The sequence below is a fragment of the Microcaecilia unicolor genome, chromosome 9 (assembly GCF_901765095.1).
Source record: "Microcaecilia unicolor chromosome 9, aMicUni1.1, whole genome shotgun sequence".
In the NCBI taxonomy this organism is placed as follows: domain Eukaryota; kingdom Metazoa; phylum Chordata; class Amphibia; order Gymnophiona; family Siphonopidae; genus Microcaecilia; species Microcaecilia unicolor.
Window position 1 is genome coordinate 123,417,980 of NC_044039.1, and position 27,910 is coordinate 123,445,889.

At 42.0% G+C, this 27,910-nt stretch overlaps 1 protein-coding gene across 1 annotated transcript in view; it reads right to left on the reverse strand.

The window, feature by feature from the left end:
• Window positions 1-4,196: 4,196 nt before the first annotated feature.
• The window catches only part of PLEKHH1 (pleckstrin homology, MyTH4 and FERM domain containing H1), a 274,731-nt gene continuing 251,017 nt past the window's right edge, over window positions 4,197-27,910 (reverse strand). Inside the window, exons 24-29 of the mRNA XM_030215194.1 lie at window positions 25,640-25,781; window positions 20,467-20,609; window positions 14,112-14,241; window positions 13,077-13,163; window positions 9,082-9,228; window positions 4,197-5,871 (exon numbers count right to left, since the gene is read on the reverse strand). Coding sequence (XP_030071054.1) covers window positions 5,680-5,871; window positions 9,082-9,228; window positions 13,077-13,163; window positions 14,112-14,241; window positions 20,467-20,609; window positions 25,640-25,781 — 841 coding nt within the window. The 3' untranslated portion in view covers window positions 4,197-5,679. The remainder of the gene's footprint in view (window positions 5,872-9,081; window positions 9,229-13,076; window positions 13,164-14,111; window positions 14,242-20,466; window positions 20,610-25,639; window positions 25,782-27,910) is intronic.

A 27,910-nucleotide genomic window follows, 5' to 3' on the forward strand; every position in this document is an offset into this window, starting at 1 on the left:
TTTTTTTTAATGGCTGCGTGCTAATGATAACATTAGCACATGAACAGATACTCAACAAATTGAAAAATGCCTCTTTTACGGCCACACTGGAAATGGGCTTAGCATGTGGGAAAGTCCTGCGTTAGTATATGAGCTTAGCACAGCCTGATATACATAGCTTAGTAAAAGGGCCTCTTAGATTGTAAGGCCTTTGGGGACAGGGAAATACCCAGTATACCTGAATGTAACTCACCTTGAGCTGATACTGACAAAGGTATTTGCTAAATCTGAGGAGTGGCCTAGTGGTTAGAGCACTGGTCTGGCAATCCAGAGGTGGCCGGTTCAAATCCCACTGCTGCTCCTTGTGACCTTGGGCAAGTTACTTAATCCTCCATGGCCTCAGGTACAAACTTAGATTGTGAGCCCCCCTGGGAGAAAAATATCCAGTGTACCTGAATGTAACTCACCTTGAGCTACTACTGAAAAAAGTGTGAGCAAGAGAGTGCTTTTCTGATATTTTATTAGAAAATCACAGTACCTTGAACCGTTTACTAAAGAAACAGCTATTACAAGGGAAAAAAAAGCTTTTTTATTTAGTGGCTTATTCTAAAAGTTAGAAACAATCCAGTTAATTGCCAGCAGTGGTCTTTAAAGAAACAAACATATCCCCTGTTCTCCACCCCCCCCCCCCCCAACTAAACTTTCACATCCAATGAAAAGTCATAAAAATAGCAAACAAACTGCAAGTATTCCCCATAGAACTCAAGTATTTGTGGTAGGTTATAAAATCAAAGCAAAATCTCATCATACTTTTACAAATCAGACTTCAGTATAGAAAGTCAAACAAGCTTCACTTAGAGGGAGCGTATCCTAACATTGGGCAAGCAGTTAAATTATGTGCAAAATAGACCTTCGCCTCACCCATTCCAAATTCACTAGCAAAGGCTAGCTAACACTTCACACAGGTTTGCATGATCACATTTTTTTGTTCTTGCCTAACTTAACACTTTGGAAATATTTTGTACAGTGCTGGTTGCTCTTGCGTCTAAGTCTCATCGTATAGTAGGACCCAGTGGCTAGAACACAGGATAAGGAGCTAAGAGACATGACCCTGGGCAGGATATTTTAGAACAATTCTTCAGCTTATCCAGCTATGCCTGGAGAAACAATGTTTACATTGCTCTTTTTCCTAGTGGGGAACCAGCATGCAGTCCGCACTGGGCCATTTACTCTAATGGTCAGCATAGGTCTATTTCTGGGATGCAATATTTCTAAATCTAGTTGTACTGTGTGTGGTTGAAAGGCACTAATTAAATGCAGATTACCATTATTTTTCCCAAGGTTCTCTTTTTGGGGACAGTTTCTCCAAATGGGTTAGTTTGGTCCATATCTTTTAGACTGGTCTGTGATCAAGTAATCCTAGTTTGGAGTCAACATAGAAGACAGTCATTTGATGTGGCATTTTGAATAATTCCGCATCACCATGTTATTACACAACTAATCTGCCTAGAGAACAGAAATCGTGCAGTCACTACCCCAATATTTTGATATGTCTTTTCTTTATTTTATTTGGGTCAATAATCAGATATGGTGGTAAGCATTTTTCTTTTTTAATGCTGGCTGTGGTATTTTAAAAAATGTAGATTTAGTGCTGCTACCCAGATAGACAGGTAGCTGAAGAGGAGGAACAGGCCTATAGTTAGTGCAGTGGGCTGAAAACTGGGTTCAATTCCTACTGCAGCTCCTTGTGACCCTGGGCAAGTCATTTGACCCTTTATTATTCCATAAGTACATAAGTAATGCCATACTGGGAAAAGACCAAGGGTCCATCGAGCCCAGCATCTTGTCCACGACAGCGGCCAATCCAGGCCAAGGGCACCTGGCAAGCTTCCCAAACGTACAAACATTCTATACGTGTTATTCCTGGGATTTTGGATTTTTCCAAGTCCGTTTAGTAGCGGTTTATGGACTTGTCCTTTAGGAAACTGTCCAACCCCTTTTTAAACTCTGCTAAGCTAACCGCCTTCACCACATTTTCCGGCAATGAATTCCAGAGTTTAATTACACGTTGGGTGAAGAAACATTTTCTCCGATTTGTTTTAAATTTACTACACTGTAGTTTAATCGCATGCCCCCTAGTCCTAGTATTTTTGGAAAGCATGAACAGACGCTTCACATCCACCTGTTCCACTCCACTCATTATTTTATATACCTCTATCATGTCTCCCCTCAGCCGTCTCTTCTCCAAGCTGAATAGGCCTAGCCTCCTTAGTCTTTCTTCATAGGGAAGTCATCCCATCCCCGCTATCATTTTAGTCGCCCTTCGCTGCACCTTTTCCAATTGTACTATATCTTTCTTGAGATGCGGCGACCAGAATTGAACACAATCCATTCCAGGTATCAAATTTAGCTTGTGAGCCCACTAAGGACAGAGAAAGTACTTGCATCTAATAAATGTAAACTGCTTTGTTTGCACACAGAAAGACGGTATATCAAATCCACAAACTTTATAGCTGAATGGTTTAATTTAGGGCAGCCTTTTTCTGCACACCACTGCTCTTAATTATACTAGAATAGTAGATGATGGCAGTCCATCCAGTCTGCTCAAACAGGATAAACCTAGCATAAAGGATGATGTGATACTACATATGCATACTTGATTTCTCCCTCTCATTTTCAGGGCACAGACTGCAGGTGTCTGCTGGTACTGGCCTTGTTCTCCAACTAATGAAGCTGTCATCGAAGCTAGATGGAACACCCTTGCTCCACGCTTGTTTCAGCCCAGCTCTATGTAGACAGCATTGGAATGTAGAGAGGGAATTTTTGGCCCTATTTGTATGATGCCACTGAAAATTGACAGGGAACTTATACATTCAGGGAGGAATTTTGTAAGCAGGTGCCTTGTTTTAGCTGTCTCAACGCTGAGCAGTGAGAGCCTATTCTATCAATAGCATCTGGGCCTCCAGGTTCCGTTACAGAATAATACTGTAACTCGGTTATTGGCATGCCTTACCATTTAGGTATCCCAGTTAGATCAACCACCTAGACATGGCAAGGGTGTGAGTAATTTACTATATTCTATAAATTGTGTGTGTAAGTGGCAGCCCCACCCATGTGACTGCCCCCTTACATTTATGCACTCTGCCACTTAGGGGCACCCTTAAAGGTTAATGTTCAGTCAATTTGCTGCCGCTTACATGCATAAGTGTACACTCGCCCATGAACATACTAGTATTCTGTATATTTACATGCTCAAGTGGTGCATAATTCTAGGTGCCCTGTTCTGAAATTGCCCTCAGTGGTTGCTGCTAAATGTGTAAGCATCTTTGAATCTGACTTGATTGCATTTGCAGAGATGCCAAGTTACCCAGTTCCAGGTTGAAGACTTTTTGGCCAGTCCTGGTTTTGAACTTACATCTCAAAGCATTGTGGGATTTGTAGTGTCTGATCCTGCCCATTGAAATCAGTGCTGCGAGTCCCATAATGCCCCAGGGATAGGGTGGTCAGATATCCAGCACTATCTCAAAATCTCCAGCCTGGAACTGGGTAACTTGACATCTCTATATTTGTAACAACATGCTTCACAGTCTGTGCTTATACATTGATTTAAGACAACAATTTATTCTGTGGGCATGGATTGTAGTGTATTCCGTAGCTTGTGTTTAGTTACATGATGTCCATCTTCCAGCTTTTTCCACACACACAGTTCTAATTAGGGTTACCCTATGGCTCCAGAAAAAGGAGGACACGTTGATCCAGTCCGGGTTTTGCTTCCTTTGAAAGCAATGGAAGTAAAACCCAGACTGGTTTAATCTGTCCTCCTTTTTATGGAGCCATATGGTAACCCTAGTTCTAATTCTTTTTGGAATTACATGAACACCTGTAGATAAAGACTATCCATACAGGATGGCTTTTTTTTTTGTACCATAAGAAAGGTTACTCACAGCTCTTACTGACTTATAGATCTCTTACACATTAAAAACTTTTTGCTAAATAGAATAATTAGAGAAATTGCCTCCCCGGCAGTTGCTGTACACCCAGGGGTGTGCTGGTAAATTGTTAACAGGGGGCTCTCTCTCGCCAGCAAAGTAAAAGAGAATTCAGGAGGGGCCCAAGCCCACATTTTGGGATCCATTTGTTAAAGTAGCCATGGAGAACCGGCTCCCAAAATTCTTAAAAACTTAACAAACGGCTCTCGAGAGCCTGTGAGAGCCTGCTCCAGCACACCACTGTACCTGTACCAGAGCATAAATCAGGTAAAATAAAAAGGAGTCACATAATGTAAACTAGCAATCTGACTTGTTGATTGCTCTAAGGCACTATAATTGCTAATTCTAGTGGGTTAAACTAAATGAGAAGGCCATTAGGAAAAACAAGTCTATTAGGGAGCAAACAAAATCCATGGAAGGCTGGAAGTAAACTTCTGCTGGGGCATGTAATGTTTTTTGTGCCTTCCCCAGCTTCACGACTTGGGAAAGGTGGTTTGGAGGTAATCTACAGCCATGGGTCAAGCTAACTCAGACACTGGGCTGATCTAGTACAAAACTGGTGGAGCTTAAGATTTACATTCAGAAACAGTACTGATTACATACAGTAACCTTGTCAAGCAGCAGTAGTGAACACTTTTACTATGTACAGTGGTGAGTGGTTAACACCGTTAATCTGTCAACGCTAATCTACATGTGCCTTTTTAAGGAGGCTTTCGTCATTTCGTTCCTCTAGAAGACTAAATCTTTATAGTCGGATCAAGTACTGTATCTTAATCCAGCAGGATTGGATATCGTTTCACAGGAGCATAGCTCCACTACTATTGACTCCTTTATAAACCCTCCAACTGCAAATATGTACAATGGGAACAAATGTGACATTTCTGTTCTATGTGGTGAGACCTTCCCAAAAATGATTCATGACAGTGGTGGATTTCTCTCTCTGATTACCCTCTCCAGCCAGTGGGGAGGTTCTCCTTCAAAATTATGGGCTGCCTTGACCCAAAGGGGTTGTCTTCAATGTCATGGCACCTGGTTGACCTAACATTAGGAGAAAGCAGTGCAAGATCATCACTTCCAGTAAAGAGGCAGCACTCCTTAGGTTGCTTATTAGGAAATCCACCCCTGATCATACTGCTGTTAGTAATGCTGTACATATGTTTTGTCAGTTCTTTCTTGGGAGTTCCAGTATCCAGAGAACAACACTGATGAGTAAGCCAGAGACATCTAACAGGAATCTTCAGTGACACAGCTCTGTTTATGGGATAGCTGTATTCCTGTTAGACATTGGGAGAGTGTGGAAAAAGCAGAGGGACTGGTGTTGCCTTTTGGGCCAGAGCCTTGATAACTCTGGTTTTGCTCCAGTTTGATGCATTCTCAGCTTGAGTTGGGCTTGTTCTCTGCCTGGCTGGCCTGGCTCACCTTAGCTTGTCTCCATTCCTGGTGAAGGATATAACAGGATGACCAAAAACACAGCAAAATGAAAGGGTTTCTTTCTCCATGTTCTCCTTTCTAAACTATATAACCAGAGCCTTGTGCAAGAGGCAGAACTGTACAGCAGTTTCCATATTGATTCAGGCAGAGACACGGAAGCTGCTGAACGTTGAAAGATGAATAAAATTAGCTTTTTATAAATAAATTCACAGTGCTTCTTTCCCAAGCTTTTATCAGATGCAAGCAGTCATAACGTATTTTGAGACGTAAAATGAAGCACTCACAGGAGTGTAGGCCCCTTGGTAGTGCGTGCCATGGAAGGAACAAAATTTCGACTTTCCATTTCCAAGACCTTTTCTGCAGTCATGGTACTCAAAGGTGGACCAATGTTCTGTGCTGGTGGTGTCAGAGAAAGTAGCTGGGATGCATAGTAGTTAATAAAGCTGGCAATTAAAAGTGTCATCTCAACTATCTGTGGGAAAGAGAAACCAAAGAAAACAAATTGACATGTACATTAACATATTTTTCAGCTGTTGCTATATATTCAGTGATACTCACACACTCCTTTATCATAGTGTTTAGAGAGTATTATTCCAGATGTGCTGGGTTCCTATGTTTCTTTGCTAGCTTCTCCCCTATGAATGTTCCATGTACATCTTGCAAAGTCACCCTCATAAAACGCAAGGGATTATATCTTATCAAGCCTGAAAATGACCAGATAAAATCTGTACCTACAAAATGACTACAAAAATTACACTTTGACCGAGTTGACAGAATTACTGCAAAACGAACATGAAGCAAGGCAGTAGTGTTAGTGGGAGGTATTCTTCAATAACTGTGGTGCTTAAGGAGTGGAATGGTCAGCAGCATTCTTTCTGCTGAGCCTTAGTTTAAAACATGAGTTACAACCCAGTTGGCTATTGTGTGTCCTTTCTAAAGCTCAGGCTAAGAGGTAATCACTATTTCCTTTTCTATTTATCTCAGAGCCCAGTGAGTTAGCTTGGCTTATGTGGCACCCTATGTAAAAATAGGTTTTGCACATGAGCTACTGTAACTATGCACAAAGCCTCATGTAGACACCAGTGCTCAGCATATTTAAATCCCATGATAAGGAAGGCAATTGGCTATTCAAGACAGATGCAAAGACGTGCACAGAAAACCAAAAGGCTGAGCACAATGCTAGAGCATTAATGCTAGGTCTGAGGAGTTGTGAAAGTTTAATCCTTTTTTCAGCAGTCAGCATTAGTGGGATTTCATGCTTGTTTCTTCTCCGTGCTATAAGCATATAAGACCCATGACTTTTTGGAGGTTATATAAAGAGCATAGAAACATGATAACAGATAAAGGCCAAATGGCTCATCCAATCTGCCCATCCACTATCTCCTCCTCTCCCTAAGAGATCCTACATGCTTGTCCCATGCTTTCTTGAATTCAAACATAGTCATTGTTTCCACCACCTTCACTGGGAGACTATTTCATGCATCCACCACCCTTTCTGTAAAAAAATATTTTCTTAGATTACTCCTGAGCCTACAACCTTTAAACGTCATCCTTTGCCCTCTCATTCCAGAGTTTTCCTTGTACATTAATACCATAGAGATATTTAAATGTCTCCATCATATCCCCTTGCTCCCGCCTTTCTTCCAGAGCATACATATGGGTTAAAAAAAAAAAAAGAAAATTAATGAATCTGCTTAGAGCAATAAAAATAAGGAACTAAAACGACAACTTTCTGTAGTTGACTATTAGAATTATCTGTGCTGTTTTCAAACGGTGTATCATAAATAAAAGGCCTCAGTAGCCAAGGGTACCAACTCAGTGGACACACCTGTATAGGCTTCAATCATGGGCCAGCCACCACCTCCGAAAAACCTACAGAGTGGGACAGAACTGAGGGGAACTGTGCTAAAATAAAGAGCAAAGTGCTAGACTGTGGAGAGTTTGCACAGGTCTCAGCACAAAACATTGCAGTCCTTTTACAAAGCTGCAGTAAGAACTAACGTGTGTGTAACTGCTGCAAAAAAAAAAAAAAGGCCTACTGCAGGGTGAGCTAAAGCGTTGCATAGTAATTTTGGGACGTGTAAAAAATAAAATTTAGTTTTAGCACTAGGGGCAGGTCTAGGGGTGAAGAGTGGGCGTGTTCTGCGCTAATCGGTTAGCCCTTACTGCCTGCATAATGGGTGGTGGTAGGGGCTCACATGCTAATAGCCCCACGCTCATGGACAAATTAACGCATGGCCATTAATAAGGAAAAGAAAAATCGGCCATTTTACCCCAGTGATAAAAATTAGCTTGCGGGGATGACCGACATAAGGCTGCACTAAGGCCTCTTTTTACCACTGTTTAGTAAAAAGGTCCTATTTTGTCGGCACCCAGAGTTGCATATGCAATGCATACATTTGCACATGTGCTGGAAAGTTATTTTGTGCATAACTATTGGCAGATAACAGCATTCTAGCACACATGCAGATATACTTGGCGTCAATACAGTTTTTTTGGTGTTCAGACCCAGTGGTGTGCTGGAGCAGGCTCTCACAGGCTCTCGAGAGCCATTTGTTAAGTTTTTAAGAATTTTGGGAGCCGGTTCTCTATGGCTACTTTAACAAATGGATCCCAAAATGTGGGCTTGGGCCTCTCCTGAATTCTCTTTTACTTTGCTGGCGAGAGAGAGCCCCCTGTTAACAATTTACCAGCACACCCCTGTAAAATCATCTTTATTAAGGTTTTTAATATATATCCCAAACTACTGCCAGAGGAAAATCCTTTTTTCAGAGTGGGTGATGATGTGATCTCCCTCTCAGCTTTCTGGCAGCTTTTCTTGTTACGGATTAAAAATTGGCTTTATTGTGAGAGAAGGAATAAAGGTGATTCCTCCTCAGAGCATTTGCTAGAAGGTAGTGGCGTTCCTAGCGTGGATGGCACCCGGGGAGGATCGCCGATGCACCCCCCCCAGGTGCAGTGTGCCCCCCCCGCCTGCGAAATGACACCTTCCCCCCCCCCCGGCAAAATGACACCCCCCAGGTGCACACCGCTGGGGGGGGGGGGCGCGGCGCGCACCTGTGGGCTCCAACTTTGCGAACTTCGCTCGTTCGCTGCAGCTCCCTCTGCCCCGGAACAGGAAGTAACCTGTTCCGGGGCAGAGGGAGCTGCAGCGAACGAGCGAAGTTCGCGAAGTCAGAGCCCAGAGGTGCGTGCCGTGGCACCCCCCAGCGGCGTGCACCCAGGGTGGACCGCCCCCACCGCCCCCCCCCCTTGGTACGCCACTACTAGAAGGATTGCCTTCAAATGTGACACCCAGCACCAAGCCTTCTCCAAAGTAGCCCCCACACTCTGGGAATGCACTCCCAAAAAGCTTTGCTTAATGCAGGACTCGCTCTACTTCAGGAAGTAGCTGTAAGCTTGGTTTTTCTCCCAAGGTTTTAATGGAAGAAGTAACTAACTAGTTGTCACACACACAAGGACTAACAATGGCAGCACATACTGTAGGAGGACTTGCTTATCCACTCTCACTCTGAGATCCTTTTTATGCACCTTTCTGACTCCTCCACAAATAAACCCTAATAAACAAATAAATAAATGAACAGATGCTTCTTCCTTTTTTCTTAATCTACTCTGCAGTGTAATGATTTATTGTTTGTGATCTGGAGGAAGGACCTTTCTTGAAGCCAGTTTATATGCCCACCTTTGGTCTTGCCATGTTAAAGATCAGTTTTTCAATGGTGGTTTTTCCAGAACTTCTGTCTTTTGTCTGTCCAACTACCAGCATAAAGTCATCATGACAGCCTCCAAAAGTCATCACAGAAGGGTATGGGTAGGACTCTTTCAAGTGCTAGAGGAAAACAAAAAGTAAATTCAAGTTATTACATATGGTGACCTGAAGCTTTTGCTGTCCCCATATTAATTTAAATTTACCATATTAGCTAACATATGCATTATTTTATAGAAACATTAAAAACAGGCACCTATTCTTTACTTTATTCACTTTATTAACTGTATTTATAACCCACGTTCCAAGGTGGGAAACAACAAATAACATACACAAAAACAACAAATAAACTGTTTACATGTGTCACCTCTTGTGCTGTTGCTGGTCTTAACACTATCTGCAGTTCTCTCTTTCCTTTTGCCTGAAAGGTCTCATTGTGACTATCTCATACATGTTTGATTTCTGTCATTGTTTTGGCTCCTATATGCTCCTGCCTATAATGATGCCAAACTCAATCGGCCCTATGCCTACAAAGGATAAAGTGCTTTGAACAGCTTGGATTGCAAAAGAGCTTTAGCCATTTCCTTAGAGTGAACCAAAGTTCTTAGAAAATCCACTTGACCTTTTGTTTCTTATGACCCCCAACAAACTTGGGAATGTATAGTCAACTGGATAGCAGATTGCATTTCTTTTACTTAGGCCAGGGCAGGTTGGATCCTGGAAGGGCATATCAAGGCTCATAATGTTAGAACCATAGCATTAGTGGCCCACCTGAGATCAGCCTTCATGGAAAAGGGTACAATATGGCTTTCTCTTCACACATTCACATCATATCACTGTTTAGAAAGGGTTTCTCGATGCAACAGAGAAATGCATTTATTTATGTACTGGTATTTATTAAGCATCTTTATGAAGAGGTTCACCCAAGGTGGTGTACAGCACGTACAGGTTAACATAAAACTTAAATTTTGTTACAGCATAATTATAGGAAAATTACCAAACAAACAAAAATACAATAGATGAGGTAAACTTGGAAACAGAAAATTGAAACCTAATAAAAGGACTAACATGAAACAGTATCAGAAATATACACATTTAATAGCACTGCAGAACAATCATATAACAGAAGTATGATAAATGTCAGTACAATACAAACAATACCATAATAGACAGCATGAGGGAACATTCAAATGACAAAAATACAATATGATGACAGTATGATACCAATAAAACATCTAATAAGCACGCATTAGAATATTCAAATAACAGATATGATGCTAATGCTTTTCCTACAATACAGCATACTATATAGCTGAAGGGCCAAATGCAGATATATAGATGGAGATAAGATGGGTAGTACAGAGTCAAATGGGACAAATAGATGGATGGCTAAACTCAAGACAAGTTCTATGTACAGGTAAACAAGATAGTAGGTTTACAGGCATACTTTCAAAGCACTTAGACTTACAAAGTTACATAGAGGGGAATTTTCGATATGCGTCTATGTTGGACTTTGGATGTTTTGTGCTAAACATTCCAAATCTGAATAGCAAATGTAATCATTTTTGAAAAAGCAAAACGTCTATTTTTATCAAAAATACCGTTTGTAAAAAAGGTTTTGTGCTCTGTGCATTTATCTTTTCAGGCTATTTTTGCAACCCCCCCTCCCCTGCACAAGTGGAAAACAGAAAATCAAGCCATTGGGATGTAGGAGGGGGCCAACATTTTTAGCAGACTGGTCTCCCAGATATCCCAAGAGAGCAATGGGTCTCCCTAGGGGGGTACTGCTGTGGACTTCATATAAATGCTCCCAGGTACACATCTCACCATTGCTCCCTTATCTTGTCTGCTGAACCCTCTAAAACCCACCCAAAACCCACTACCCCCAACTGTATACCACTACAATAGCCCTTATGGGTGAAGGGAGCACCTATATATGGGTACAGTGGGTTTCTGGAAAGTTTTAGAGGGCTCACAGTTTCCATCACAAGTGTAACATGTAGGGGGAGGTATGGGCTCAGGTCCACCTGCCTACAGTGCACTGCATCCACCACTACACTACTCCCGGGATCTGCATGCTGCTCTAATGGATCTGCTATAACATCTGAGGCTGTCATAGAAGCTGGTGAGTACTATTTGTATTTACATTTTTGGGAGGTGGGCGGGGGGTCATCCCTAAATCCCTCCAGTGGTACCTTTTTGTGTCTTATTAGTTAGAAAAACAGGTCTAGACCAAAACATTGAAGTTTTCTCCCTTGACGTTTTGGTTTTGTTCCATTATGGCTGTGAAACGTCCAAGTGTTAGGAATGCCCTAAACCCGCTCTAATCCTGCCTTCAAAATGTCCCTGACATGCCTCCTTGTGATTTGGACACACTGCAGACAAAATGCATATATAGATGTCTGCAAAACAGGTTTTGAAAATACTGATTTGGGCGTTTTGATTAGAATTCCGTCCAAATTGTATTTTATGACACTTTTTAGATGTTTTTCTCTTTCGAAAATGAGCCCCATAGTAACCTATGGAACTTTGTAAGTCTAAATGCTTTGAAAATGAGCCCCTTAGTTAACTTGTCCTGTGGAAATTCTTGAGGTTTAGAATCCAACTCTATTCTATTCAGCAGTGTTATTTAATATATACTTGCGTCCTTTATGTACTTTACTAGCCGTTGAGCCCGTGTAAACGGGCTAGCTTTGGAATGGGGGGGGTTCCGAGCCCCCCCCGAGGTCGCCGCTGCCCCGCCCCCCCTAGTCGCCGCCGGTACCCCCCCCCCCCCCCGAGCACTGTCTGTTATTGAACTTACATCGCACCACGCAGACGCAGCAGGCACATCAGCAAAGCTGCCGTCGGGACGGGCTTCCTTCTCTGCCTGTGTCCCGCCCTCGTGTGACGTAACGTGGCGAGGGCGGGACACAGGCAGAGAAGGAAGGCCGTCCCGACGGCAGCTTTGCTGATGTGCCTGCTGCGTCTACGTGGTGCGATGTAAGTTCAATAAGAAAGACAGTGCTCGAGCCGGGTGGAGGGGCGGCGGTGGTGGCGACTCCGGGTGGGGGGAGCGGTAGCAGTGACCTCGGGGGGGGGAGGGGGAGGGCAGAGCGGTTGCGAGTACGCATGCGGCATGTGCAGTAGAGACTTCCCGCTCTGTCCCGCCCCCCTCATCACGTATTGATGCAGGGGTGGGGCAGAGAGGGAAGTCTCTACTGCGCATTTGCGAGTACGACACTCGCCTTTTATATGTTTGATTGCAATCCTTAGGAATATCCTACAGGGTTTATGCAGACAACATACAATTTTTTTTCGCCTTTGTCACCTACTGATGCTAACGTGATGTCCTGACTACAGTTGATTTTTGATGCTGTAACAGATTGGTTGAGGAAGAACAGGTTGCAGATAAATATAGCTAAACCTGAGGTGAAGGTTGTATCAGACCCTGTAATGGTACTAACTGAAGAGCTTGTGTTAAGAGTTCATAAGAGTTTTCACAATCTGACTAAAGAAGGACTCAAAGACCGTAGCATCAACTTCTAAACTACTAAAAGTAGAACTTTCAATGAATGGTGAGTGTTCCTAGTCTAATGATTTCCAAATTTGGTATGGGGTAAGCCAATGAAAAAATACATAACAGTTCAAAAATGGGCAAGATCAGACTGGGGGTTCCAGAAAGATAAGCTCCCCCAAAAGTGGCCCAAAGTATTTTTATTGGATAAGCAGTTCCAGCTTCTGCAGCATAGAAGTTTTGATAAGGGTATTCCTCACTGCTTTTTCTTCTCTATTCATTTTGTGATTGTAAAGGGAAATGAGGCATGAAAGAAAGGGGAAGGAAAGGGAGAAGGAAGCATGTTTGCAAGGATTTGCATAGATGACTGAGCATATTGCAAGGGGTTAGAAACTTACAGGGTTGTGTCAGCTAAGTAGAGGACATGAAAATGACCTAATACAGGAGAAAGTAAATAATGAGTTTGTCATCTTACCATAGTGCTATAATCCAGTATGCTGATTGCATCCTCATTCACAGCTATCCATACTGGGGTATCTTCCAAGGGAGAGGACAGTAAAGGCTGGGAGAAAGAGAAACTTTATTTAAGCTTTCGTAAAGCATGGTAATTAAAGCATTCTAACTAACAAACATTGCATTGCACTAAAGAGAAAGTGGTTATTTTATTTTGAAACTATAACTTCCTTATTGTCCATGACAAACAAGTGGGTCATCTCCCCCTGCCAGCAGATGGCGCCAGAGAAAAACAGATCTCAGAGGTGGACTTCATTTCCCTTCTCCTCAGTATTCAGTATTTGTCTGGCTTCAGCAGTTGATGCAGACATGTGGCCTGGTGCAGAAACTATGAGAATGCCTTTCCCAGGTCCAGCATCCCCTGGATGAGGCCATGGTGACCTTCCTGCAGGTAACAGGATGCAGAAGAAGGAGGTTTCACACATCCTTATGTGGGACCAAACTGCTCCTGGATGCTTTAATGATGGATGAGTTTTGCACAGTGGAACTACGTGAAGCAAGAAGCTTCTTTTGTTGGATCCTCCATATTGTCTGGTCAGGACTTGATCAAAACAAGACCAGTGTTAATGGCCATGATTCTCAGGAGCTTATGGAGGCCTCACATAAAGAAATCCCAGTTACAATAGTACCATCTCTTAGAAAAAAAATATATATCTACAAGGAGTGATCTACAATTAAAAGGGTCATCTGGTATGGACCTCACCATTAGGAAGACCACAGCATACCTCTTAAGAAATCACAGAGAAACTTGCCAGAAGAGACATTTTAACAGTGGCTTTTAAGAGTTCAAGTGTCCCTTCTGCACCCTGATTTTTGGGGTGCATAATGTTTAATATTGGTACAATTTGATCCTTAAAGCAAAGCAAGTTTGTAAATGATTTCTTATGAGCTCCTCCCCTTATTTAGGTTGTTGTAGCCTAACTTGGGTGAATACGTCTTCAAAAAGGCAAGGAATAAATCATTATGCAATAAATAAAAATTAAGGTGCCAGTTTCACCTTTGCTGTAAACAATTTGGCCCCAAATAATGGCCACTTTCGAGCCACAGTCAAATAAATCCGGATACATTCTGGTGCAGAACAGCCTCGTAGAACCTGCCACTTGGTAGCCAGTCTGTCAGCCAGATGCCTGTGGGATCCAGAGTACAGCGAGTTACTGTCAGCATGTCTCAATAATAACAACTTCACGATTCACTTAGGAAATTTTGAGGTGTTCTTACACCTACAAGAGCTGCTGTGACATCCATTCTAGCTGTGGCTGGTTGCATTTTGGTTTGCACACAAATTTCAAATACATTTGGGGCCCTGTTTACTAAACTGCACTATAGGTGCACTAGCATTTTTAGTGCACACTAATGCTACAGACACTCACAGGAATATATGGGCATCTCTAGCATTTAGCGCACGCTAAAAACGCTAGCACACCTTAGTAAACAGGGCCCTTAGGATCTTGTTTTATGACAAACACAAGTGTTACACTACAGGATAACTTTAGCATCCAGCCATATGACAGCATTTGTGTATTTTGTAGTTTGAGCAAAAGTACTATATTGCGGGTGGTTTTTTTTTTGTTTTGAGGGGGAGTAATTTTATTACTGCCTATGGGGAGCTCTGCTAGATTTTCAAAGCAAAACATATGCGCATAATTGTTATGAGGTACAATATCTGTATATATTTGAGTGGTTTGCTGCTAGTAGCTTGGTGTTAAACCCAACTTAATTCACTAGCACCGCCCAAATTCCAATCCTCTCCCCCACGTATCGTATCGTCCTATTGTCCTACTCTCTATAATTGGGTTATCTCTGTAATTCTTTGTACCATATTTTGTATTATCTCTGTGATACTCTGTACCATACCTTGTAAGCCGCACTGAACCTGCTATCGAGCGGGAAAGAGCGGGGTATAAATGCTATAAATAAATAAATAAATAAATAAATGTTGTGAAGTTGGTGATGACTTCTGATCCTCTTTGTGTTTTGTGGTGGCAGTAGCCTTGGAATTTCTTCCATATGTGGAGTTTGTGAAGGCTTTGGGGGGGGGGGGGGGGGTTTAGAGGAGGATGGTGCTGGGTTGCAGCAGATTACTAGTGTCTTTTGTGGTTTTTTATTCTAAGTTACAGGTGGTAAGGAAGTTGTGCCCAATTTTGCAAGAGGAGGCATTTCATTCTGTGGTCCAACAGGTGGTGTGACCCATGGGTTGCATTATTGCAATGCCCTCTATGTGGGACTGCCTTTTGGGTTGGTTAGGAAACTACAGATAGCTCAAAATAGTTTAACAAGATTTCTTCTTCATGCGCCTTGGAGGTGTAGTGTGGTACCATTATTGAGACATATTGGTTGCTGATACAGGAGCATTGTTTGTTCAAGTTGTTGCTGATGGTTTTTAAAATTGAGCACTGTCAAACTGTGGATGCTGGTGGACTGTTTAGTCAGATCTGTGCCAGGGTGTCAGCTGAGATCTTCCACAAGATCCCTATTTGTCTTTCCAGATGTTGAGGTGATAACGAGGGAACAGTGGAAGAAACAAGCATTCCGGGTAAGAGCAGTGCCTATGGTGATACAGGGTATCCTCTCTGTTGTTTATTTTAGGAAGGCTTTGAAAGCGTTTTTATCTTCTTGATGTCTTACTTATATTGTTATATAGGGAAGTATTGTTTGGTTGGTTTATTTTGTGAACCATCTTGATTGCCTTTCGGCAAGAAGAGGGTTCATAACTTTTTAAATAAAGAAATAAAATTGTAAAGTATATATGCAAGTCCAGCCCCACCTCAACCCTGCCCTCAGGAACACCTCCCAACCTACAAGAATACTGGATGTAAGATCATTTCTGTGGCTAAAGCACTGCTTTACTTACAGAAGTAGTTTTGAAAAGTACCCTATTGCAGTAATGTTATAAACTTTTATCCATGGGAAAACCTTGTTTTCCTCACAGAAAAGGGCATTTATAATGTTCTATGCATATAAACATTACATTACATTACAAAATCTCTTGTATATTGAATGTACCTTTTACAGCTCTATGCAGTTAACAACAAAATAACTAGGCATATCTGGGAATTTACAGATTATAAAATGAAGAATAAACTTTGTCATAGATACTATATATTTCTGAAAAAGGTAGGTCTTAAGCATTCTCTTGAATTTTTTGTAATTCAGTGGGACGTTTATATTTTTCACTGTTTGATAACCCAATGTCTGAACCCAGCTTGATCTACATGCTGAACCTAGTGGCCTACCTCCCAGAAACGCCACAAGAACATCCCGCAAATTTCTCAATTTGAACTTCCCCAGCTGTAAAGGACTAAAATACAAGCTGATGCATGCCACTACCTTCTCCTACACGAGCACGCAGATATGGAATGCTCTACCCACAGACCTGAAATCAATTGTCGAAACAAATAACTTTCGCAAATCTCTGAAGACACACTTCTTCAACAAGGCCTACTACGAGAGCCAACAGCTTCACTAATTCACTTTCCCAACCCAACCAGTTAGGAAAATCCACTTCTACTATCACCCGCTTAATTACTTCCTCTTTCTTCCCTACTTAATCTCTACACACTACTAACTGTATCTGATGTTCTGTAATGACAATGTCATAACAAAACTATGTAAGCCACATTGAGCCTGCAAATAGGTGGGATAATGTGTGATACAAATGCAATAAATAATAAATAATAATAATATATGTAATCACTTTTGAATCTGGGAAACTTAGGGGTCCTTTTACAAAGGCACGCTAATGGTTTTAGTGCACGCTAAATGCTAGTGTGCTAAAATTAGCGTGCGCTAAACACTAGAGATGTCCATATATTCCTGTGGGCGTCTCTAGCATTAGCGTGCGCTAAAAACTCTAGCACACTTATAGCATGGCTTAGTAAACAGGGCCCTTCATTTTATCTCTATTCAGCTTTAATAAATGAGCTGAAACCCAATGTTCTACTGTATCCAAATGTAAGCATGGACAATATTCACACTTACTTGTATGTGACCTGTATAGAGGAGATGAATAGAATGAGGGAGGAGTCCCTATGTATATATGTATAAAGTAGGCATGTTTGGAGTCACACTATGTGTGTATATTTTACAAAATGTGTTTATATGCATACTTGATGCCAGTGCCGTAGCGAGGGCGGCTGACACCCGGGGCGGGTTGCCGCTGCGCACCCCCCCGGGTGCAGCATGGCGCCCCTCCTCGGCGCGCACCCTCCCCCCTCCGGAGCGCACGCTCTCCCCGGACCGCATTCTTACCTCAATTAGGAAGCGAGGGGCGGGCGAGAGGGCCGATCCGCTTCCGAGTGCACGTCACTGGGAGCAGCGTCGGCTCCGCTGGTTCCTTGCTCTCTCTGCCCCGGAATAGGAAGTAACCTGTTCCGGGGCAGAGGGAGCAGGGAACCAGCAGAGCGACACCCCCCCAGCAGCGTGCACCCGGGGCGGACCGCCCCACCGCCCCCCCTTCCTACGCCACTGCTTGATGCACATAAACTTATATCAACTCCCGAGCAAGTGTAAACCTATGCAGGGGCATTTACTTAAGATGATTGTTGATTTTATGAGGTAATTTTATAAAGGCACATGGGGTATGTCTACTAAAGAGAAGTTATGCCCTAATACACACTTAGTGCATGTGAAAATGAGTACCACAAAGCATGTTAAAGCGGTTTGTAGTTAGTAACTTGTTTGCATGCTCCAAGCGTACAGGTTTTATTTGTTGGTATTTATTTTCTGGAATGGGGCGTGTCAGCAGCGGAGAATGGGTGTGGACGCATTATCCAGTTAGCGTGTTCCAGTTACCTTGCACTAGCTGGTTAGCACATCCATAACATGGGAGCTCTTAGTGCTTCCTAACTAAGAGGCGACAAGTGCTCCCCCGTCAATTTTTTTCGGGTTACACGCATTAATGTGAACATTAGCGCATGTCATGAAAGGGAAATACTGGAAATTGCCCTATTTCCTGGGTACACTAGGAATGGGCATAGTGTGTGGGAAAGTCCTGCGATAGCATGTGCTAGGCCCATTTACTAGCGTACTTTAGTAGACATACCCCATAGGCATTTAATAGCTCCAAACTAGGTTCCCTTTTGGACTTCGTACCTAGGTAACTTATAATATTACTCTTTAAAAGTGCTATCATCATTGTAGTTATAACTCAAGTTGTATTTATGTGCAACTGAAATTATTTTAGGCTGTGAATATGGATTCTAATGCCTCTGCCGTGGAGATACTGCACAGAAGAGATACTCTTTTTTTTATTAAGAGATGTGTCATTGATGAATGTAGCTTATGCATTTATTTTTATTCCAATAATTAGATTAATGTTTTGGGCTGGATGTGTTCATTTTAGTTGTTTATAGTTATCCTGTACTGCCACAATTCATTATGATACAGTTTGGTCTCTTCCTTAGTGAGAGTAAGCAGTGAGGCCTAGCTGAATGGTGATGGACTGATTGTTAAGGGCTCATTAACTAATTTTAGTCAAACTCTTTCTTTATTGGCATATTAAAAAACAAAGAAGAATATACATTATGAGAGTATACAGGAAAAAAATAGTCATTTATTGACCTCCATCCCCTCCCTCCCTCCCTTTGTCATTAACTAATTTATTTGCATGGTGATCTCAGGATCATGCCCAAATTTGGGCACTATTTATAGATTCCGGGGGATCGTGGCACACTGCTGCTTTCATACCCACATTTAATTTATCTAACAGATCAAAGAACAATTGTAGAGTTGTACATTCACCACAACAAAATCATGATGAACTGAACATAAAATGACAATATAAATACAGATAAAATACAATACAATAAATAAAACAAATAACACGCTGCAAACCTGGGGGGGGGGGGGGGGGGGAAACAAATGCAGCCACTAAATAACAGCCACTCTCCCTCCCAGCCCTCAACAACAGATTACAATTGATCCTTTTGTGCAGTGTGGGACACTGCTTCTTTCAATGGGCTCCTGTGCATTGTGGTACACTGCTGCTCTTATATACAGTGTAGTGTACCACTGGTTTCTGCGTGCTGTTCTGCAGTATGGCACACTACTGTTTAGGGGTGTGAAGGGTGAAAATAAAGTTTGGTTTGCGCTTGTTTTAAATCAATTATTTTCTGATTTTGGACCACTTTATTGTGTTGGTATCACCTATTTATTCTTTGTATGCACACTGTGGGAGGAATTCTATAAATGGTGCTCAAAAATTGATGCTGGAAAAAGTCAGCACTAAGCTATAAAGGGCATACACTCTTTATAGAATTGCTGAATCCCACGCCTAACTTTTGGCACTAGACTTATACCTGCTGAAATTTGGTATAAATGCTGGCGCCCAAGTTAGGCACACTAAGGCTTTATTCTTTAAGAACATGCATAATTTTGGAACACCTCTTACACCCCCTTTTGAATTATTCCCTATCAGAGTTAGGCACCATGCCTTATAGAATAGCACGCTGCCAGCTGGGTGCCAATTAACATCAATAATTGGTTGTTAGCACCCAAGTATTGATGTTAATTGGCTTGTTAGCTAATTAATTTGAACGCATCTCAGGAGAGTGCCCGAATTTTGGCACGCAAGTCTAGGCGATGTAAACACAGAACACAAGTCTTCGCACATTCAAAATCACAAAGGACACAGTGAGGATGACATAAGAATATGGTCTTTAGACGATGTTTAAAAAGTCCAAATTTATTGTGTAGCTCAAAAGACTCGACATGGCCGTGTTTCAGCCAACTGGCCTGCCTCAGGAGTTTTTGCAGTCTTTTAAGATTGTCTGTGAAAAACCATGTATCTGTTGATATACTATCAATATAAACCTTGTATAAGAAACTCGGTGCTCAAAAAGCAATGCCTTGCAAAATCAGCAATCACGAGTTGCCTTCATTGACTTTACATTTCAGTGAAGGCAACTCGTGACTGTCAATTTTGCAATTTTTGAGCACCAAGTTTCATATGCAAGGTTTTTAATTGATAGTATATCAACAGACACATGATTTTTCCACAGACAATCTTAAAAGGCTGCGAAGTCTCCTGAGGCAGGTCAGTTGGCCGAAATATGACCGTGTCGAATCTATTGAGCTGTGCAAGTCTAGGCACCATATATAGAATCCGAGGGTGTACGTGTACTAGTAACTTCAAGGCAGCAAATCAACTGCATGGCTGTTAATTTATAGGTATGTGCATGTACAGGTGATTTGTCCACACTTCAAATATTTAGGTGCCCGACAAACCAAATGTGTGCTTACAAATGCACATCCCTATTGTTGTTCATGTACACAGCGTGGCACACAGATGACTTCTGCACAACTTTATGCACCCTGTGGCACACTGCTATACAGGTTGTGGTCACATCTCCTACCTGAGCTGCTCAGGAGTGAAACTTAGTTTGTAGCGCTTTGGGTAGAACTTGTCCAGAACCTGCTGGAGAAGATGTTGCATTTTGGACTGGAATGCCCCACCAGGGCTTGGAGGTACTGGCCGGTCTAAGTCCCCATGCTCCACCTGTGGCACAATATTTGTAGACGATGTTAGCATCAAAAATGCAAGAAGAGTCAATCAAGCTGTTTTACTCATGCCATGCTAATTTCATCTTAATGGCTGCAACCCAGATTTTTGTTTTTACTGGCAGGGGTGCAAGGTCTCTAGATGTGTCAGTTTTGCCCATGCCACGAACAGTAATGAACCTCACTCCTAAGCCAAGCTCACAAATGTATTGCTAATGCTTACCATATTGCTTGCATCATTCTAAAGAGAGCTTACTTCTGGAGCTCATAAGATGTAATATATGTGGAGTGGCATTTTGGGAAAGACATACAAATGGGAATTGAGATGTCCAGGTCAGGATGTTTCAAGTTCCATTAGTGTCTTAGAACAGGATCTGCTGGCACAGAGCCTATTATGAAACACGTAGAGAAATGGATGTTTATGCATCTGCTACTTGCAGCAGAAATATCCATTTTTGCAAAATAAATGTCTAAAATATCAACGTAACAAAGTTGGAATATAAAAGTCTCTTTGGTAGCACATGAACATTAATGTTATGAAATGGCAACATAAACCATTATGTCAGTCATTTTAGAAGCATAAATGTTTACTTTTCCCCAAAGCTATCACAGACCCCAATATCTCTTGTCAATTTTGCTTTTTGGGGGGATTGAAAGGAGAAATGGATATTAAGGAGGTGACCACCCCTAATCTCCCCAGTGAAGCACTGTTCAGTAAGAGTATTTGACAAAGTACCTCATGAAAGACTCCTGAGGAAATTAGAAAGTCATGGGATAGGAGGTAATGTCCTATTGTGGATTAAAAACTGGTAAAAAGAAGAAAACAGAAAGTAGGGATCAATGGTCAGTATTCTCAATGGACAAGGGTAAATAGTGGGGTTCTCCAGGGGTCTGTGCTGGGACTGCTGTTTTTTAAACATATTTATTTATAAATGATCTAGAGATGGGAATTGTCACGTAAAGCCTGAGCGCTACCCCTTGCACCCACCTGGGGTTAACACTGTGGCCACCTGGAGGGGCCTACTACAATGCACTCGAGGGAAGAAATGAAATGTATCATATGGCAGCATTACAAATCAGAAAGCATGTAAATTCCGAGTTTCACCACAGGAATAACTAATGAGGTAATTACATTTGCTGATGACACATGTTATTCAAAGTTGTTAAATTGTGAGCAAGTGCAAATTGATGCATGTGGGAAAGAGGAACCCAAACTATAGCTACGTGATGCAAGGTTCTACATTATAAGTCACCGCCCAGGAAAAGGATATAAGTGTCATCATTGATGATACATTGAAACCTTCTGCTCAGTGTGCAGCAACATCTAAGAAAGCAAATAGAAATTATTAGGAAAGGAATGGAAAACAAAAATGAGAATGTTATAATGCCTTTGTATTGCTCCATGGTGTGACCACACCTGTGTGCAATTTTGGTCACCGCATCTCAAAAAAGATATAGTGGAATTAGGAAAGGTACAGAGAAGGGCGACAAAAATGATAAAGGGGATGGGATGACTTCCCTATGAGGAAAGGCTAAAGCAGCTAGGGCTCTTCAGCTTGGAGAAGAGACGACAGCTGAGGGGAAATATGATAGAGGTCTATAAAACACGGTGGAGTGGAATGGGTAGACGTGAATCACTAGTTTATTCTTTCCAATAATGCTTGGACTAGGAGGCACACTATGAAGATACTAAGTAGTACATTTAAAACAAACCAGAGAAAATATTTTTTCACTCAATATATAATTAAACTCTGGAATTCACTGCCAGACAATGTGGTAAAATCAGTTAGCTTAAAAAAGGTTTGGATAATTTACTAAAAGAAAAGTCCACAAACCATTATTAAAATGGACTTGGGAAAACTGACTGCTTCTTTCTAGGATAAGCAGAATAAAATCTGTTTCACTGTTCTGGGATCTTGCCAGGTACTTGTGAGCTGGACTGGCCTCTGTTGGAAACAGGATACTGGCCTTAATGGACCTTTGGTCTGTTCCAGTATGGCAACACTTCTGTTCTTATGTTATATGTTACTAGCCGTTAAGCCCGTAAAAACGGGCATGATTTCCAGTAACCCTCCTCGCCGGCGCTCCCTGCACTGACCTGACAACGCCTCTCACCTCCGTGTGAAAGCGCTGCAGGCAGCAGCAGATCGCTGTGCTGCTGCCTGCAGCGCTTCCACACGGAGGTGAGAGGCGCTGACAGGTCAGTGCAGGGGGCCCGATACGGAGGGGGGCGGGAGTGGTGGCAGGGAGGGTGGAGGTTGGTGCGCACGATGTCCGTTTCCAGGCGGCAGCGTCCGATAGTCCGACTCCGTTTCCCTCTCTGTTCCGCCCTCTGACGTCATCAAGTCTTGACGCGAGGGCGGGACAGAGAGGGAAGTCTCTACTGCGCATTTGCAGGTGAGTCGGTCACTTGCCATTTATATGTTTGATGTTACATTATTTTTCTGAAACTTAGATATCCCGGGTGGCAGGTGTAAATCCTCACATTGTTCTTTTTGGACACAGATGTTCATTCTTCTTCTGAAATAGGGAATAAATGTTTATTTTTCTGGGCCTACCCTGGCTCCACCCAAAACATGCCTGACCACACCCCCTTGCCATATGAACATTCTTCAGTTTTAGATGTTTACATCCCAGCTTTGTAATACAGTATGAACATCTAAATGCCAGCTTATAGACATTTAAAACATAAATAGTGCTTGTAAAATAAACACCATAGGATGCAGGGGCCGAGAGGAAAGCCTTGTGGAGACTTTGAGCAAATCACTTCACCCTCCATTCCCTTAGATACCAACTTAGATTGTGAGCCCTCTGGGGCAGGTTCAGTAAATACCTACGATACCTAAATATAACTCTTCTCAAGTTTAGGTTTGGAAAAAGAACATTATGCTCACTGTAAACTTTAACGAAAAAGAGAACTATATTACTGTGTATTTTTATTTTCTACTCACAAAGGGCCCCTTTTACCAAGCTGCAGCAAAAGGGGGCCAGCGCTGGCATTGGTGCGTGTTTTCAACACGTGCTGAGGCCCACTTTTACCGCAGCTGGGTAAAGGTCTTTCTTTTCTGCAGAAAATGGCTGTGCAGCAAGTAAAGCACTTGCCGCATGGCTATTTCAGGGGGGGGGGAGGGGGAGCCCTTACCGCCACCCATTGTGGTGGCGGTAAGGGCTCCTGCGCTAACCCCGGCGATAACCAAGCAGTGCACGGCACTGCCTGATTACCGTCGGGTACATAGCAGTGCTACAAAAATAAATATATGGATACACACAGGGACTAGAACACACAGGGAGGCTAGGCAGAATACTAGACTAGGACCCTCAGACAGACAAGGGACAGACTTGGGCTTACCGCCGCTTTGTAAAAGGGGCCCATAAGATTTCTTGATATAATGTTTGTATGTTGTACAACATGCCAATAATTTAGTTTTAATATTAAACCCAAATAAAAATAACAAAAACATCACATTCCTACAACCACTCATCCTATGGTGACTTACACCTTTATGTTATCAATTAGAACATGGGCCAGTGAATATCAAAGACGTGGTTCACTTGCCTGGCTTTTACAGGTAGCAGGTCTATATCTGCCTTTTATAACAATTGCTTGGGTTTTACGTCTTCCTTTGCAAAGAGTTGTATATGGGGCAATATAGACACTTTCTAAGGATATTTTACCAAACTTATCCAGCCATAACCATGTCCTATCTGACAAACAAAGCAGTTATCATTATGGAATTTAAAAAAATATATTTCCATAATTTATCAATAAGTATTACACATACTCATACAGAAAATACAAGCCCACATCATGGGGTGAGAAGAACATAGTAAGTCACACATGGAACACACAGTACAAGTAATTAGGATCAAATCTACCAAATTCTGGTTAAAAAATAAAATCCCTCCAAGGCTGATACTAATCCTTCCCACCTTTTCAGTCTACTTCCTAATTAAGAGGCTCCTTTTACTAACCTATGGTAAGTGCACCCCAAACAGTACTGCAAAATGCGTTAAAGAGTTTTGTGGTATTTTGCTTGTTAGCGCACACTACTTCTTGCACTAGGTATTTTTCTGAAATATTTTTTGGAGGGTACATGCCATGAATGGAGAATGGGCATGGAAGCGTTAACCAGCTAGTATGTTCGCATTACCATACGCTAACTGGTTAATGCAACGTTAATGCAGGAGTACTTAGCATCTTTTAAACAGGAGGCGGTAAATGCTCCCGCATTCATTTTTTTCAGGTACCGCAAGCTAATGTGAACATTAGCGCATGATGTGAAAAAAAGTAATTGAAACACGCCTTTTATACTGCTGCATTAGAAATGAGCTTAGCGTGTTTTAATGCAGGACTTTCCCATGCGCTAAGCTCATTTCTATCACATTCTACTAAAAGGGTCCCAATTTATTTAACCTCCTTATCCACTAATCTCTCTAACTCTGTTGGTCATAAAACATATACACCCCGACATTCAATGCTTTTTAACTGGCCAAGAACAGCTCCTAGCCGGTTAAATAGCACCTAACCAGTGAATATTCAGTGCATCACTGGCTAAATTTGGCAGCTAAATCAGGCCACCGAAATAGCAGGCCCATCTTTGGCTGCTATAAACTTAACTGGCCAGTGCTGAATATTGTCTTGGCTGGTTATGTTTAAACTGGCCAAAAATAAATTGGATATTCAATGCCAATCAACGGAAATGGTCCGGAATTAAATACCCAGTCCCACTGCCAACTGTGGGAGTTAGCCAGGCTGTCTCCCGTGGTCTGAAAATTGGCTCCATACTTCACATCTGAAAACGTCAATCATAAACTTGCAGAGGAATATCAAGATAAAACTTGCTCTCATCTTTCTGGAAAGTTAACACTGACATCTCCTTTAAGCTAGAGCTTTGGCTGCCTAGGTGAAGCAACCAACTTTGGTTGCAAATTGGCTCCTGAGGTATAGAAAAGAAAGAAGGCTGTTTCCACCCTGTGAAATGGGATTACTGTATTCTAGTGAACCTATGAATGCCTCTGTGTACTAACCTGTGCCATTAAAGCAGCCATCTCCAGGGCCAGCTCCTTATTGACGGGGAACCTGCCATTGGTTATCTCATCGCTAACCTGGGCAGCTAGCAGTAGCCGCTCTCGCTCAGTTTCACCTTTCATTTGGGCTCTGAAATACATCCTAAAGTGCAAAAAAAAAAATGCAAAGCAGAAGCAATAGTGTAGAGGGTTATGTAAGATTTGCATGTCAAAATGCTCCTTGCGTCTGCTCTGGCAAACATTTGAGGGCTGTTCAAAACTGATTCATGCTTCACAGGTACAAATACCTTTTTATAAATAATTTTTCCCCGCCATATTTTTTATTTTGTTACATTTGTACCCTGTGCTTTCCCACTCATGGCAGGCTCAATGCGGCTTACATATTATATACAGGTACTTATTTGTACCTGGGGCAATGGAGGGTTAAGTGACTTGCCCAGAGTCACAAGAAGCTGCCTGTGCCTGAAGGGGGAATTGAACTCAGTTCCTCAGGACCAGAGTCCACCACCCTAACCACTAGGCCACTCATCCACTTTATAGGCAGCACCTATAAAGTAAGGGTCTTATTTAATAAAGTTTTGTCGTGCATAATCATATATTCTTTCAACACTCTCATGCTAAGTATGATTGACTTAAAACTCAATATCGGAAACCACAATCTTATGGAAATGATGAGAAAAACGGAGCTTGAGAGGCTACATTCTGGTTCCGAAACTCACCCATGTTACTGTATATGTGTTATATGGTCATTTTCCTATAATTTGATGAACCACTTTGGGATACTTCACCTCATTTGAACAGATGCAACAAATTCTCTATTCCAGTCTAGAACGTAGCCTCTCGAGCTCTGTACTACTCATCTCTTTAGTAACAATTTGAATATGTATGCAGCACTATTGTGCTCTGACCTGGTGCTTTTAGAAGTAGTATATGCCTTTAAGTCCCTGCAGTTGAGCCTGGAGACCCCTGGCAGGTTAAGTGAGTAAGGAGAACTCTAGTGGTTGCGGCAGTTTGTTACTGTATGAGTGGTGCTGGTGGAAACCAAAGAGTTAGCAGCAAGGAGAATTTTAATCTACTTTCTAGCTCCTAGGTTCTGGTCAACTACAAGAAACTCTCTTAGTACAACCCTCTAAGGTATTTTCCTGGTCATCTACGAAGTTGGTATGTGAGCCCTACAAAAAGGATTGAGCGAGTTGGCTCTTGTTGTACGTGCTGTGAATTTGAGAAAAGAGAATAAATGGAGAGGCAAAAAAGAACTTATAAGCATGCTCAAGATGCTAGGGCTTCCATCCCCTGGATTGTGAAATACACTAGTTGATCATGGTAGCTGAGTCCCCTTTGAAATACTCTCCAAGGATTGTGGAAAAGATGATACCTTGCTGCTATTTTAAATAAAGTTGGAATGAATCTACCATTGAGAATTACTAAGAATGTGGACTTTTATACATATTTTGCTTATGAGAATAAATGGACTATTTTGGAACCACCAGCACTGTTCTCGGATTGAATTGTTTTTCTGGAACTGAACCCCTTGATCCATGAAACTTCAACTAGTTTAAAAAAAATTAAGTCATTTACTCAACAAATGGTCTTCCTATCACAGAAGGATCTGGCAAGCTCTACACAGGGAAGGTTGCACCTCAACTGATCAAGTACACTATCACCTTGACCATGTCTAAGAACCATTAACTCAGACAGGGACTGGAACCTGCACATCCATAAGGAGTTACCTATGAGTACACTGTTTGTGCCCCTCATCACAGTAATAGTGGGATGGTTTTCACTCATCAAGAAATTCATGAATGAATTGAAGTATTGGCTATGAGCATATATATGATAAAGGACATTTGAAAGGCATGCAAATAGTGCTCATGTATTTTGCAAGATCAATTTGGTGGTCTCAACACTGGGTGTTTAGAGGATAATGGAGTGCATTTATTTATTCTAGTGTTTTGAGTAAAATATGTTACACTTATGAAAGAGCAGACCAATTAGAAGGCGTTTTGCTTTTTTATCTCATCAACAATGGCCTTCTATAAGCCACTCTATCATCCTCTACTATGCAATTTATGGATGAATGTAAGAAAAGAAACCTATGTCTATGGATATTTCCCCCACCTCCTCCCGAAGCAGGAGTTGCTTTCTCTAAAACAACAGCTGCTGTCAGATGCCTTCAAGGGAGTGTGAGTGAGTGGGTGGTACAAGGCAGGGTTTCCTTAAGAACACCCCTCGCTGTGCTTGGAAATGAGCTACCTTAAGGCAGTGAATAGG